The sequence below is a fragment of the Rissa tridactyla genome, chromosome Z (assembly GCF_028500815.1).
Source record: "Rissa tridactyla isolate bRisTri1 chromosome Z, bRisTri1.patW.cur.20221130, whole genome shotgun sequence".
Classification (NCBI taxonomy): domain Eukaryota; kingdom Metazoa; phylum Chordata; class Aves; order Charadriiformes; family Laridae; genus Rissa; species Rissa tridactyla.
This window is the reverse complement of record NC_071497.1, coordinates 65,512,115-65,524,675: the sequence shown is the minus strand read 5'-3', so window position 1 is coordinate 65,524,675 and position 12,561 is coordinate 65,512,115. Positions and strand designations below refer to the sequence as shown.

General features: G+C 37.4%; 1 protein-coding gene across 9 annotated transcripts in view; it reads right to left on the bottom strand.

Annotated features, from left to right (window-relative positions):
• ERCC8 (ERCC excision repair 8, CSA ubiquitin ligase complex subunit) overlaps positions 1-12,561 on the bottom strand; it is a 31,095-nt gene that overhangs the window by 4,585 nt on the left and 13,949 nt on the right. For 8 of the 9 annotated variants that reach the window (XR_008463997.1, XM_054187036.1, XM_054187034.1 and 5 more), the window contains 3 exons: positions 11,931-12,034; positions 8,998-9,122; positions 4,115-4,312 (listed from right to left, as the gene is read on the bottom strand). Coding sequence is in view for 7 of the 9 variants with exons in the window: in XM_054187036.1 (XP_054043011.1) it covers positions 4,115-4,312; positions 8,998-9,122; positions 11,931-12,034 (427 nt within the window). In the remaining 2 variants the exon portion in view is untranslated. Of the gene's footprint in view, positions 1-242; positions 3,799-4,114; positions 4,313-8,997; positions 9,123-11,930; positions 12,035-12,561 lie in introns of all 9 variants that reach the window. The other variant, XR_008463998.1, reaches the window with a different exon arrangement.

The following is a 12,561-nucleotide window of genomic DNA, read 5'->3' as shown; positions in this document are numbered from 1 at the left end:
GGCTGACAGCATAAAAACCTTGCTTCAAGCATGTTGGCTTTTATACTTAAACTAGCAACTTTGTGTGCATTATTAATACATTGATTCAACTTAAGTTCTGTCTTTGCAGAAAGTCTCTTATATTTTGTATATTTAATTCTAGAACTGCATGAATTACACTGATGGCGCAGGAATTTAATGCCTTATTCCTATAAATACTCATTTATGTGGGTAATCTTACTCAAGAGAGCTAACATACTCACTTTTGTAAAACTGTTCCCGTGCATGAAGTTGGTCATGCATAAAACACATCCTACTTATTTTGCTTAAAAGAAGACAGGTCAAAGTTACTACAGGGTGTAGGTCAAATGCCACTTTGTCAGCAGTACTCCACTCAGGCCTCCTGTCTTTGACAGGATACAGAATACCACTATAACTTTAAAAACTCCTTCCATGCCAAAATCTCTCCTTTTAAGCAAGGTCATGGTGACATCAGCATAATTCCATTTAATCTTTATTACCACTTGTCTCACTTTCTGATCCTGGCATTGCAAGATCTTCAGTTAATATCCACTGCATTGAGTAATACTTACAATTAATTATTAAAACCTGAAATGGTGACTCATACTTTAAGTCAGTCAAAAAGAGCCAATAAGCTCCATGCAGCATAGGACATATACATATATTTTACTACAAACATGCTCTATGCATGTTTATGGTACAATATATGGAAATACTATGCTTTAAGTCCCTGAGGAAAGATTGTAAATAAAACCTAATTTAACTTTCAGTGTATTTTACTTATTAGCCTGCCATTGGATTTCCCAAATACCTTTGCAGATGTCACTGATATTTCTCAAACAATACAAGTAGCTATAAGTTAAAGCAAAATTGTTTCCTGATGCATGCCTAATATTTTATGACATGTTATTTGTGCGTGGTGCTTTACTCCATTTCTTTTTCTGAAAGGGAAACGTAGGTCTTGTTTGTTTACTTTAATTATTTTAAGCAGCTAATATGGCACACTGGTATCTAGTTTATTAGATCCAACAGTAAACATCATCTAAGAGATTGCACAATGAAGACCTCCTCTTCCACACCACCCTTGAAATTACCACCTCCTATTAAATTAATGGCTCTTATTAAAGGGCCAAATTCTGCAGTTCTTATTACTCAAGCAGACTAACATCTTATTAAATTTACAGAGATATTTACGTAAGAACAATTTAGGCCAACAATAATGTAGTGGATTTTATGGCTCTATTCCCAGGATCTCAAAAGGCACATATACACGCATTAACTAAATCTCACACTGCTCTGTGGACACAGCTCCACACAATGTTTTAAACACAAAAGATATTCCACACAAGCCTGCTAGTTAATTTGGACCTCAAAAGAATAGATACAGATATAACAGGTACAGATAAAACAGATACAGCTAGTTGCTTGGGTATCAGTGACTATATTTGATTATAATGTTTTGAGCAAACAGAAGACACTTCTCACGTCAAATACATAGTTGGTGCAAAGTTAAAATATTCCTTTTGGAGCATACTCCAGTTATGAGGTGAAATAAAGACAATGTTTAAAACACAGCTAATGAACAGAAAGAATGTGAGGGACTGGCAGCAATAACTATAAATCAGAAGCTTTTAATGTAATAAAAAATAGTATGAAAATCTAAGGACCAGATTTGACAGCGGGTAGGACAAAAACCAGTCATCAGGATTAAAGATAGCAGAAAGAGTTTAGAAGACTATTAATATGAAGAAAACTCTTAAAAACTACAGAGACTCACAATGAGACGGAAATGGTAGAAACTACGCACACAAGATGTGAACCTTGTTTCATATGAAGACAGTGTACTAATTTCCAATGTGCTAATAAGTAAGAAAAATGTTAGAAAGCCATCTGCTACACATTTCACCAGTAGCTGCACGGCTTATATCAGAAAGATTTAGAAGAGTTGTCTAAGAAAACTTCTGGTTTGCTTAAATTAATTATGTTTTAATATGTATTGAAATACTATGAAGCTGGAAGTGAGCTAATATGCCATCCAGAAAAAAAAAAATGTGGGATGATGCAGATACAAACAAACTGATATTTCTTTTATCCTAAACAGGACAATGGAAAAGGTAATTAAACAATTCAGTTACTGTAGAGTTAAGATATAGGAATATAAACAGCATCAGTCAAAATGGTTTGTTACAAAGCAGATTTTGTCAAGCAACACTGATTTTATTTATGAGTAACTGAAAATAGAAACGCACAGGTGTGAATAGCATTTTAACATAGTGATTTAATATTGTTTGCAAGAGTAAAATATAACAGGTAACTATAAATTTTACAAACGACTGCATTCTCAGAAAAGGAGTTTTAACTCGGAAATGTTGGAATTATATGAAGACTGATGAATGTACTTAATTGTCTCAAGACAGAACGAGCTATTCGGAAGTATAGGTGTGAACACAAACAGTCAAAATAACACTGGCACTACCTTTGGTGTTGACACACTGACTATAGTAATGTTATTCCATCAGAGTAACAATTTCATACAACCACAAGCAGAGCACTTAAAGAAAAATAAAATCCAGTCACACTTATAGAATATAGAACTGAACTCTCGATAAGGGTGATTCTGAAAGAAAATCAGGAATCACAATAGATAAACAAATGAAGTTGTTGCCAACATAAACCTACAGCTATAGCGACTTAACACAGTTCCTGTGTACACGCTTACATGAGTGATCCTTTTCTAAGGATCTTAAAAGCCAAGACAGAGACACTATAAAGAGATTTGCATTTCCAGGGCTGGAAAACATGATTTACAGTGAGATTTAATGAGCCTCCACTCTTCAGCTTATCAAAAAGAATACCAAAGATGACTTAATATAAACATGTTACTGCTTCTTAAAAACACAAAGAGCTTTTTAAGCTAGCCAAGAATAGTCCACAAAAGTTGTGCCTTAGCTATAATGCGAATATACCACCTTTCAGTGGATCTAGTATCTCACTGCCTGTTCATGCCAGAACTGCTTTCCAGGTCCAGCAAGGCTTACTAGCTTGAGCTCTACTGCTTCATCTGTAATGTGTCCAAAACTTTCAGTGAAGTCCATCTCAGTGATAGGGAAACATTGTTTCAGTCAAAGTTTCTGGACTCAAAACAAGAGCTACCAGATTCACTTCTGTGATGTATTGTATAAGCCATCACGAAAAGATACCCATGTGCCCTTTCTGCCTCAAGTATTTATTTCTGCCTTATATTTCAGAAACAAAACATGAGAAAGGAGGACCTGGAACATGAAGTACAATCCTCAACACCTGACGGAAAATATATAATGGCCTTAAAATCCATACTTAAAATCCAAACATCCACTCTGCTTTTGCCACACCACAAGCCATAAGAACAGTATGTTGTAAAGTAACTCAAAACAAATTAAGATTTGTTACACTTACGCCTTTTATTAGAAGAGAAAAATACACCATAGAGGCAGAGGGAAAGAAAAAAAAGGCAGAGGAAAAGAAAAAAAGTCTGTCAGTACCACGAATCCCTGTAACATTATGGTATTTCTTAGGCGAAATGTTCTCAGGTTAATATAAGAAGCTCATCACGTTCATAACACTTGATGCAAATTGTTCATAGATACAGTAATTAGTATAACTACAGGCATTTGAGCAAGATCACCATAGCGAGGTACTCGAGAGGTTTCTCAGTACTGATAGCAATACCAAGGCACTTCACCTAAATGCACTCCACATTCTTTCTTGCTGTGATTTGTCTTAGGTATCTCAGAGAAAGACAAACGCCTCCTCTTCAGTCTTAGAGAAAACAGGAAAAAGCCTTAATGCATACAATTTATTAATGACAATATAAACCAAGAAATTACTAGTTATATTGAAAAGTTACCTATGTGACACGAAATGAATTGTGGAAGGAACAACCCAATATAGAAAGGCCTGTCCCAAGAACATGACCAAACTTTTCTGACTTGACACATAGGCTACAGAAATCCCTCTTATGTCATGATCTTCGATCAAAGCACATCCCTGAAAAGTTAACACTTTTTGTGCAAATGCTTTGGCAATCTGCATAAATATCCCAGGTTGTCTGGAATATTGTTTGTACTTAACTTACCTGAAAATTAGGTTGAAGTACACAGCAGTTGACAGTACTATAATGCCCCCTAAGCATTGTTATCAGCTCTCCTGTGAAAATTGTGTAAACAGCAATGGTACTACCATATGGTACAAAGGCAAACTCTGGATTACAGCCCCAGGAGACGGTGAATTTGAGTCCTTTTCTACTTTCATTACAGACTTTCCCATAATTCACCTGTAAAATGAAGGATTATACAGTTAGCTATTAATTAAAACTACAGGAAATAATTTTACATGAAAAGGTCAGTTTCATTTCTTCTTCAATACCCAAAACAATTAATTTTAAGCTTCCCAATGTTCATGTGATTCTTGAGATTTCCAATTACAGATGTCTATGAAAAGAACAATTTTTCTTTTCATTAGAGTTCACTCTCCTTAATATCAACTTTAAGAAAGGGAAAGAAAGATATGCCTACAAATCAGCAGAACAGAATTTACACAGGCTGTTGGATGTCAGATCTATACTGAGCACTTTTAACTATCACTGAAATTAGAACTGGTTCAGGAATTACTGCCTTAAACATTTTTGTAGATAATCCAACATAATAGTTTTCTCTCAGATATTGAATCTATTAAAAGAACCCTCATGCACAGTATACAGTTATAAATCATATAATCATAGAATAATATGGGTTGGAAGGGACCTCGAAAGGTCATCTAGTCCAGCACCCTGCAGTAAGCAAGGACTTCTTCAGCTAGGTCAGGTTGCTCAGAGCCCCATCCACCCTGACCTTTAATGTTTCCAGGATGGGGCATCTACCATGTTTCTGGGCAACCTGTTCACTGTTTCACCACCCTCAGCATAAAAAATTTCTTCCGTATATCTAGCCTGAATCTACCATCTTTTAGCTTAAAACCATTACCCCTTTTCCTATTGCTCCAGGCCCTGCTAAAAAGGTTGTCCCCATCTTTCTCAAAAGCCCCCCTTAAGTATTGAAAGGCCACAATAGGGTCTCCCCAGCACCTTTGCTTCTCCAGACTGAACAACCCTAACCCTCTCCCATCTTTCCTCATACGAGAAGTGCTCCATCGCTCTGATCATTTTTGTGGCCCCCTCTGGACCCATCCCAACAGGTCCATGTTTTTCCTGTGCTGAGGGTTCCAGAGCCAGATGCAGTACTCCAGGTGGGGTCTCACAAGAGCAGAGTAGAGGAGCAGAATTGCCTCCCTCAACCTTCTGGCCACGCTTCTTTTGATGCAGCCCAGGATACAGTCGGCTTTCTGGGCTGTGGGCTCACATTCTTGCCTCCTGTCCAGCTTTTTATCTACCAGTACCCCCACGTCCTTCTCGACAGGGCTGCTCTCAATCCCTTCATCCCCCAGCCTACATTGATACCAGGGGTTGCCCCAACCCATGTACACTTGGTCTTGTTGAACCTCATGAGGTTCACATGGGCCCACTTCTCAAGTTTGTCTGGGTCCCTCTGGATGGCATCCCTTCCCTCAGGCATGTCAACTGCACCACTCAGCTTGGTGTGGTCTGCAAACTTGCTGAGGGTGCACTTGATCCCACTGTCTGTGTCATTGGCGATATTAAACAGTACTGTCCCAATACTGCAAGACTTTAGTCCTCATATTGAAGAAAAATTGATCTACAATACCCTCTACCCTATAAGTGCCCTTTATTTATCACAGTTTACCGATGTTGCAGAAAACTGTATGGCAGTGTATACGCCAGTAGGATGGCAAAGAACAGAAGCATCAGTCTTGACAATGCAAGAACTTAGCCTTAAGGATTTCTCAGCAAGTCACCCCTTGCTTGGGGAAGAAGGAACAGAGGAAAAACATCTGCAATGTAGGGAAAGATTCCGCATCTCTCCCTCATGAGTTACCAAGAAAAAGTAGATGATGAATAGGCAGTGTGAAAACAACTGAAGGGTGAGCAGAAGGATGGCATAAGTGAAGGTATTAGAAGAAAGTGATTCATGAAGGAAAAGCAAGTAAAGAATAATGTGCTAAATTATCATGGAGTAGTTAAGAGTGATAAAAAGCCTATCTTCTAAGCAAAGCTAAATCACCACTGAGAAATTCAATGCTGTCTCCTGTAAGGGCAGCTGAAATAGGAGCAAATGCCACATTTCTAATACCTGGCTTGTGAGGTGTGTGCGAAGCCTTGCAAATAGCAGTATAAGAATTATAGCTTATTAGCGTCTGTACATTTCAAGCTCTTGACAAGTCCTATACAGATAAAAATCTCACCAAAGGTTGAACATGGAAAGTTTACAAGTACAGTAGGAAATATTCCAGTTGGATACATCAGTATAATTTTGTCCTATCATACATCAAAAGTGTATTCATAAGAAAATACAGAAATATATTCATGAGAACAGTATAGCTTACCTCTAAACAAACTTAATTAAAACAACGCATTAGAATTTTGACAAATAAAACATACTTTTTTTTCATGAGAGGGAGAATTCTACTGTGAACACCTCAAATTCACACATTATGATTTAAAAGAAGGATTTTTTTCTAATTAAAAAGCAGTATTTAAATTGTAAATTCATTAATACTACATAGCATTATATATAAAATGCTTTGTTTTCAAATAATATTGTCCTACAGCCTATGCTCTTAATTTGTGCTGAAAAACAGAAATTCACTTCTACATACCACGTTGCCGAAGTTCTCTGGGTTAATTTTAAAGATCCCTACCAAAAAGTGGCCCATAGTTAAAAAAAATAAAATCCTAAGTGTGAAATCTTTTGACTATAGGCTAACAGAATTGTAAAGTTTATCAAGCAGATATTCTAATACAAATGCCTTCCTTTGTCAGGTTCTTGATTCATACTCCCATCAACTGCTTGAGTTGAAACTTTGAGGCCAATATATGCATCGATCACATGAGTGAGGTAAGGAAGACAACTACTTCTTCCTCTGTTTTTAAAGTACATTCTTTCATAGCAAAGAGCACTTATGGAAGAAAACTATAATAAAAAGGAGCCCTGAGAAAACCTCTTTCAATCATCATAAAAATATATACAAAGAGAGTTTGATTACCATACAAGTAGATTGATATTTTTTCATATTGAGAGGACATTTTCATCAGATGTTGAGCTTCTGTCAAGTTCTTTGTGGATAATATCGCTCATTTTGTAAAGACAGAGTTTGTAAATATTGACTCTGTTAAGTCTTGTTGATGCTAGTCGTTTAAAAGTCATATTACTCTGCTGGTAAAGAGCAATTAAACTCCTTTACACAGCATGTGAGCTCTATCGGCAACAATTCCCAAGCCACAACACTGCTCATAACAAAGGCGTGTACAATGAAAAGGAGGAGTGTAGGCTGGGAAAAGTAAATTATATGGATATACTCAGTGTAAATGTTCCTGCTTGATAGAGGAGCTATGGAAAGGAAAGGATGCTGCCAAAACAAGAACTGAAGAAAGATCTTAAAAACTGACTTTGTCTTTTGAGCACACAGACAAACATAAAACCTGCCTCCTTCTGTTTGATTCTTCCTATACTCAGTGAATCAGGGCTTTCTATTCCTTTTTGTGATAAAGGACGTAGGCAAGATGTGTAGGGCTCCCAGCATTCACTTCTCTTACTAACTGAAACAATCCACTAGGCCCGAAATTTGACTCAAAAAAAATCATATGCATGGCTTAATTTCTATACCTTTTGAAAGGTATAGAAAAAATTATGGAGATCACAAGGACTAGCTAGTAGGGTAAACACAGGCACTATGGTGTGAACTTTTATTACCTGTACATGCATTTATTTGTCTGCTGGTGCCTTACAATTATTTTAAGCAACACCTCTGGGCAGTGTGTGAAAACACAGTACTCTGGACAATGTAACTCTGGACTTGAAAAAACAAAGCAGGATCAAGCTATTCCACACCAAATAAGAAAACTGTAAAATAGCCTATGAAACAAGTCAATGAACTAACAGGCACAGAAAAACAAAAAACAGTGATCCAGCTGGTGACAGGAGAGTGAACAAACTCTATTATCTACTTTGGTAATGGTAATTTGAAGACAGAAAGATGTCTGTATATGAAGTGCTGAGAACAAGCTGGCAAATATGGGTAGCATGGAGACAGAAAAATCCTTTCATTTAAATATCTATAAGGAATTCTTTTTGCTGTGTTCTGAAACTGAGCAGCAGAAGTAAAAGATTTCTAAGGTAGTGTAAAATTTCCTCCTTTCCTGACAGCAATGACAGACCGTAATCACAACTGGCTAAAATCCCACGCAAACTGACTTACCTAGCGTGTTCTTCTTGAAAAATAAACATAGGAAACAATTTTCATTTTCTGAACGGAAAACCAAAATCGGAACCTTCAGCAAAAAACAAGCCGTAGAAAGGACTGGAGCAGCAGTAAAGATTTAATTCCCCTGCCCCGCTGTTTGATTGCAATGCAAATGTAGAGGGATAGATACTTTTAATACTGCTATACAACTCCACAAGAGAGATTCCAGAAAAACACAAAGGAAGTTGGAAGAAAGCAAGGCAGTCAATCAGTGAAATTCTCAGCTAAGGACAACTGCCCTGTGGATAGCATGCTGACAATTAATAGTTAAAAAAAATAAATTTCTACCAACACTCACTGCATATTCAGGTTTTCATTACTGTCTGAAGTGTTTTCAGCTATGCTTACAAATTAATGAATATAAAGTTACCATATTTGAATTTTAAGTAGATCCAGGCTTCTTCATACTCTGTTTTTTTTTCTTTTTTTATAAGAAGTAGAAATAAGAAAAGAAATCTGGAAAAATATTGCTCACAAAATTTTCTAATGACAAGATTATGAAAATGAATAAACAGCCAAAGTTGTAATGACAATTGCACAAATTACAAATCTTCTAAAATTAAGTGCAATTAAAAACATAACCGAAGATCCTTGAAAACTTACTAACGTGTTTTCGCCAGTAGAGCTGTTCCAAAGTCGCATCCGATCATCTGTACCAATGGTCAACAGATGAAGTCCATCATTTGTATAGCATAAACCATTAACTCTCCCATTGTGAGCAGTACTTGCTGTCAGGAAAAAGGACTCATTCAGATTTCAGAGGAATTGCTATTTGTATTTACGTTTTTATTTCAATGTATAATACTGAAAATGCGGTTTAAATGGTAACATGGTAAATTCATAATTTAACTTTTAGTTTATAAAAGCATCTGGCAGGCGACTGGTCACCAGAGGTGTTCCTCAGGGTTCAATTCCAGAGACAGTTCTGTTCAATATATTTATTAGTGATTTGGATGCCAGAGTTGAACGCACCATTAGCAAGTTTGCTGATGATATCAAACTGGGAGGTGCTGTTGACTCTCTTGAGGGACAAGAGCCCTTGCAGAGGAATCTAGATAGATTGGAGCATTTGGCAGTCATCACTGGCATGATATTTAACATGAACAAATGCTGGATCCTGTATCTGGGGTGGAGTAGCGCCAGGCACAAGTATAAACTGGGGGAGGAGTGGCTGGAGAGCAGCCCTACAGAGAGGGATCTGGGGGTGCTGGTCGACAACAGGCTCAGTAGGAGCCAGCAGTGGCCCCTGGCAGCCAACAGGGCAAACCACGTTCCGTGGTGCATCAAACACAGCATCACCAGCCGGTCAGGAGAGGGGATTATCCCACTGTATCCAGCGCTGGTGCGGCCTCAACTGCAGTACCGTGTGCAGTTCTGAGACCCACCATTTAAGAAGGATGCGAAGGCCCCTGAATGCGTCCAGAGGAGGGAAACAAAGCCAATGAAAGGGCTGGAAGAAATGCCCTATGAGGAGTGACTAAGGACTCTGGGCTTGTCTAGTTTGGAGAAAAGGAGGCTGAGGGGCGGCCTCATTGCTCTTTACAGCTTCCTGAGGAGGGGACGTGCAGAGGGAGCTGCTGACCTTCTTTCCCGGGTATCCAGTGACAGAACGTGTGGGAATGGTTCAAAGCCACACCAGGGGAGGTTTAGACTGGACATTAGGAAGCATTTATTTATCAAGAGGGTGGTCAAACCCTGGAACAGGCTTCCCAGAGAGGTGGTTAATGCCCTAAGCCTGTCAGTGTTTAAGAGGCATTTGGACATTGCCCTCTATAATATCCTTTAACTTTTAGTCAGCCCTGAAGTGGTCAGGCAGTTGGACTAGATGATCTTTGTAGGTCCCTTCCAACTGAATATTCTGTTCTATTCTGTATTGTTACAGAGTACTAAAAATGAATTCCGTTGAGTTCACCCTGCAATACTGCACACTCTTAAGTTAAAGTAGCTAAAATCCAACTGAATGCTACCACAGCAAACCTAATTATGGTGCCCATAAATTAACTCACTGAAAATTGTACAAGGTATCTGTGCATTATACTGCAGTACACAATTTACACGTACCTCTTAGGTAAAAAGTGTTATGTTTTTCAAAGATTTTATAAAAAATAAATGTTAGCTGCTTTTGATTTAGTTCAGCTATATTTCAATATATTTAATATCCTAGTCTATCTGATTGCCATTAGATTATCAAAAAACTCATCTTGAACCTGTCAGACAGAGAAATAAAGTTGGAAAGAAAGTTGTTGTGTTTGAACAAGACAACGCATTATTCAAAGGAATGTGTAAAATGGCACTAATTACTTTGGGAGTTGCATAGAATTTCATTTTTCGTAAAACAAAATTTAAACAAATTTTTCTTTTTTCATGTTTTAGATTTCTTTATAGCATTTTCATTTCAGTAATTTCTTGAATTTCAGTGAAATTTAAAGTTGTCAAAACCAAACATCTGTATTACTGCACTACAATTTACACAGTAGAGAGCATGGTTATTAAAACAGACACTTATGGCTACTTCATACCCTCTAACTGTACATTTTGGAAAATTAGTTTGATTTTACAGAAATATGTATGCATTTTTCTACATGCATTTTAAGTTGCACATAAACAACACCAACTTGTAGCTTTAATCACTATGATTTATGCTACACAAATCCTTTTTTTCAGAGCCATGATATGGCGTATGCATTGTGATTCAATTCCAAATACTATTTATTTCTACCTCAGAACAGTGATTGTTCAAGTACTTTTTTGGCCTGCCAAAATTAAATATCTTTTGTCCCGAATTGACCAAAATTCATGAACTGTAATTTAAAGTTCTGAAGCTTCCCTCTGATTTAGGTTTTTTTTTTTTTTTTTTTCCCCCTTAGGTACAGGAATGTGACCTGAAAATATAGGTACATAAAAATGTTAACATCGTAGCTAATAACAACTGATACAAGGCACCATTAATGCAGTTGACTGTACTGTAGTAAGAGTGTAATTTAGCTTCCTGCAAAATTAAATATAATCATATTAATACTCTGTTGTATACTTTATTCAGTATAAAAGGAATATAATTGATTTTACAGCACCACATATAAGAAAAATATTCTAGAGGCTTGCGCTGGAAGCAAGACTAATTTAAACAGGAAAAGGAATCCACTTTTGTGGGTTTTCTTTGTATTGTCTCTGTTTTTAAAGGAGGGTAATTAACTCCTGGAACAGCTTATGAAGTATGAAGTGATTGATCTTTATATAAAACCTAATCTACATCAGGAATGAATTCTTCCGCCCATAAAACAGATTGCAAAACTTCCCATTTAAAGGGGAAAAACATTTTGAACAGATACAATACTGTTGCCAAGGAGATCTCTCTAAACAAGATCCCCAGCCACAAACACTGTCTCTACAACAGAAGCAACTGAATGAGATCCAATGGCCTATGTTACCCAGTAGGTAACAACTGGATTATCTCCATATTCTCCACCAACACATTTATGAAATATAAGAATGCTTCTAGTTACACGTGGATTACCACCAGTTACAGTCTGTATTACCTGCCTCAGAAGCAGCTTTGGATTTTTCTCCATTGTGCTGATCAAGTGTATTCAGACATCCAGATGCTCTCCTCACATCCCATAATTTTACTCTACTATCAGCACTAAGAAAAACAGATTTGCATATATTAGGGAAATTGTGTGCATCCTGCTTCAATGACTGACTGTCTTTAGCCAACCCACCAGGCACTCACCCTGGCCCAGCAACTATTTTGAACTACTCACCATGCAGTCACATTCAAGCCAACAAAATTTCATGAAAAGATCTTAAGAAAGACTTCAGACATTCATGTACACGTATTAATAAATACAGCTGGTAGACCACAGGCTTCTAAGAGTGAATCTTTGTCTACAATACAATACACTTGCCTCTTTGTCTACAACGTAACACCCTTGCATACACACACAGCCTAGGAACAAACTTGCTCATTCTGCTGTTGATTAAACTGTAGCTACAGACCTCCGGCGTTTTCTGTAATGGCCACTGCAAATCTATAGTATGACTTGTACAGAAGTTGGCTACACACACGAAGGCTGGATAGATCTATATGCTCTGTTGTCATACCGTACTATGGCAGAGAAACACCGAGAGCTTGCTTCTCTGGGAAGTCACTGGCTTTGTCTACGTTAC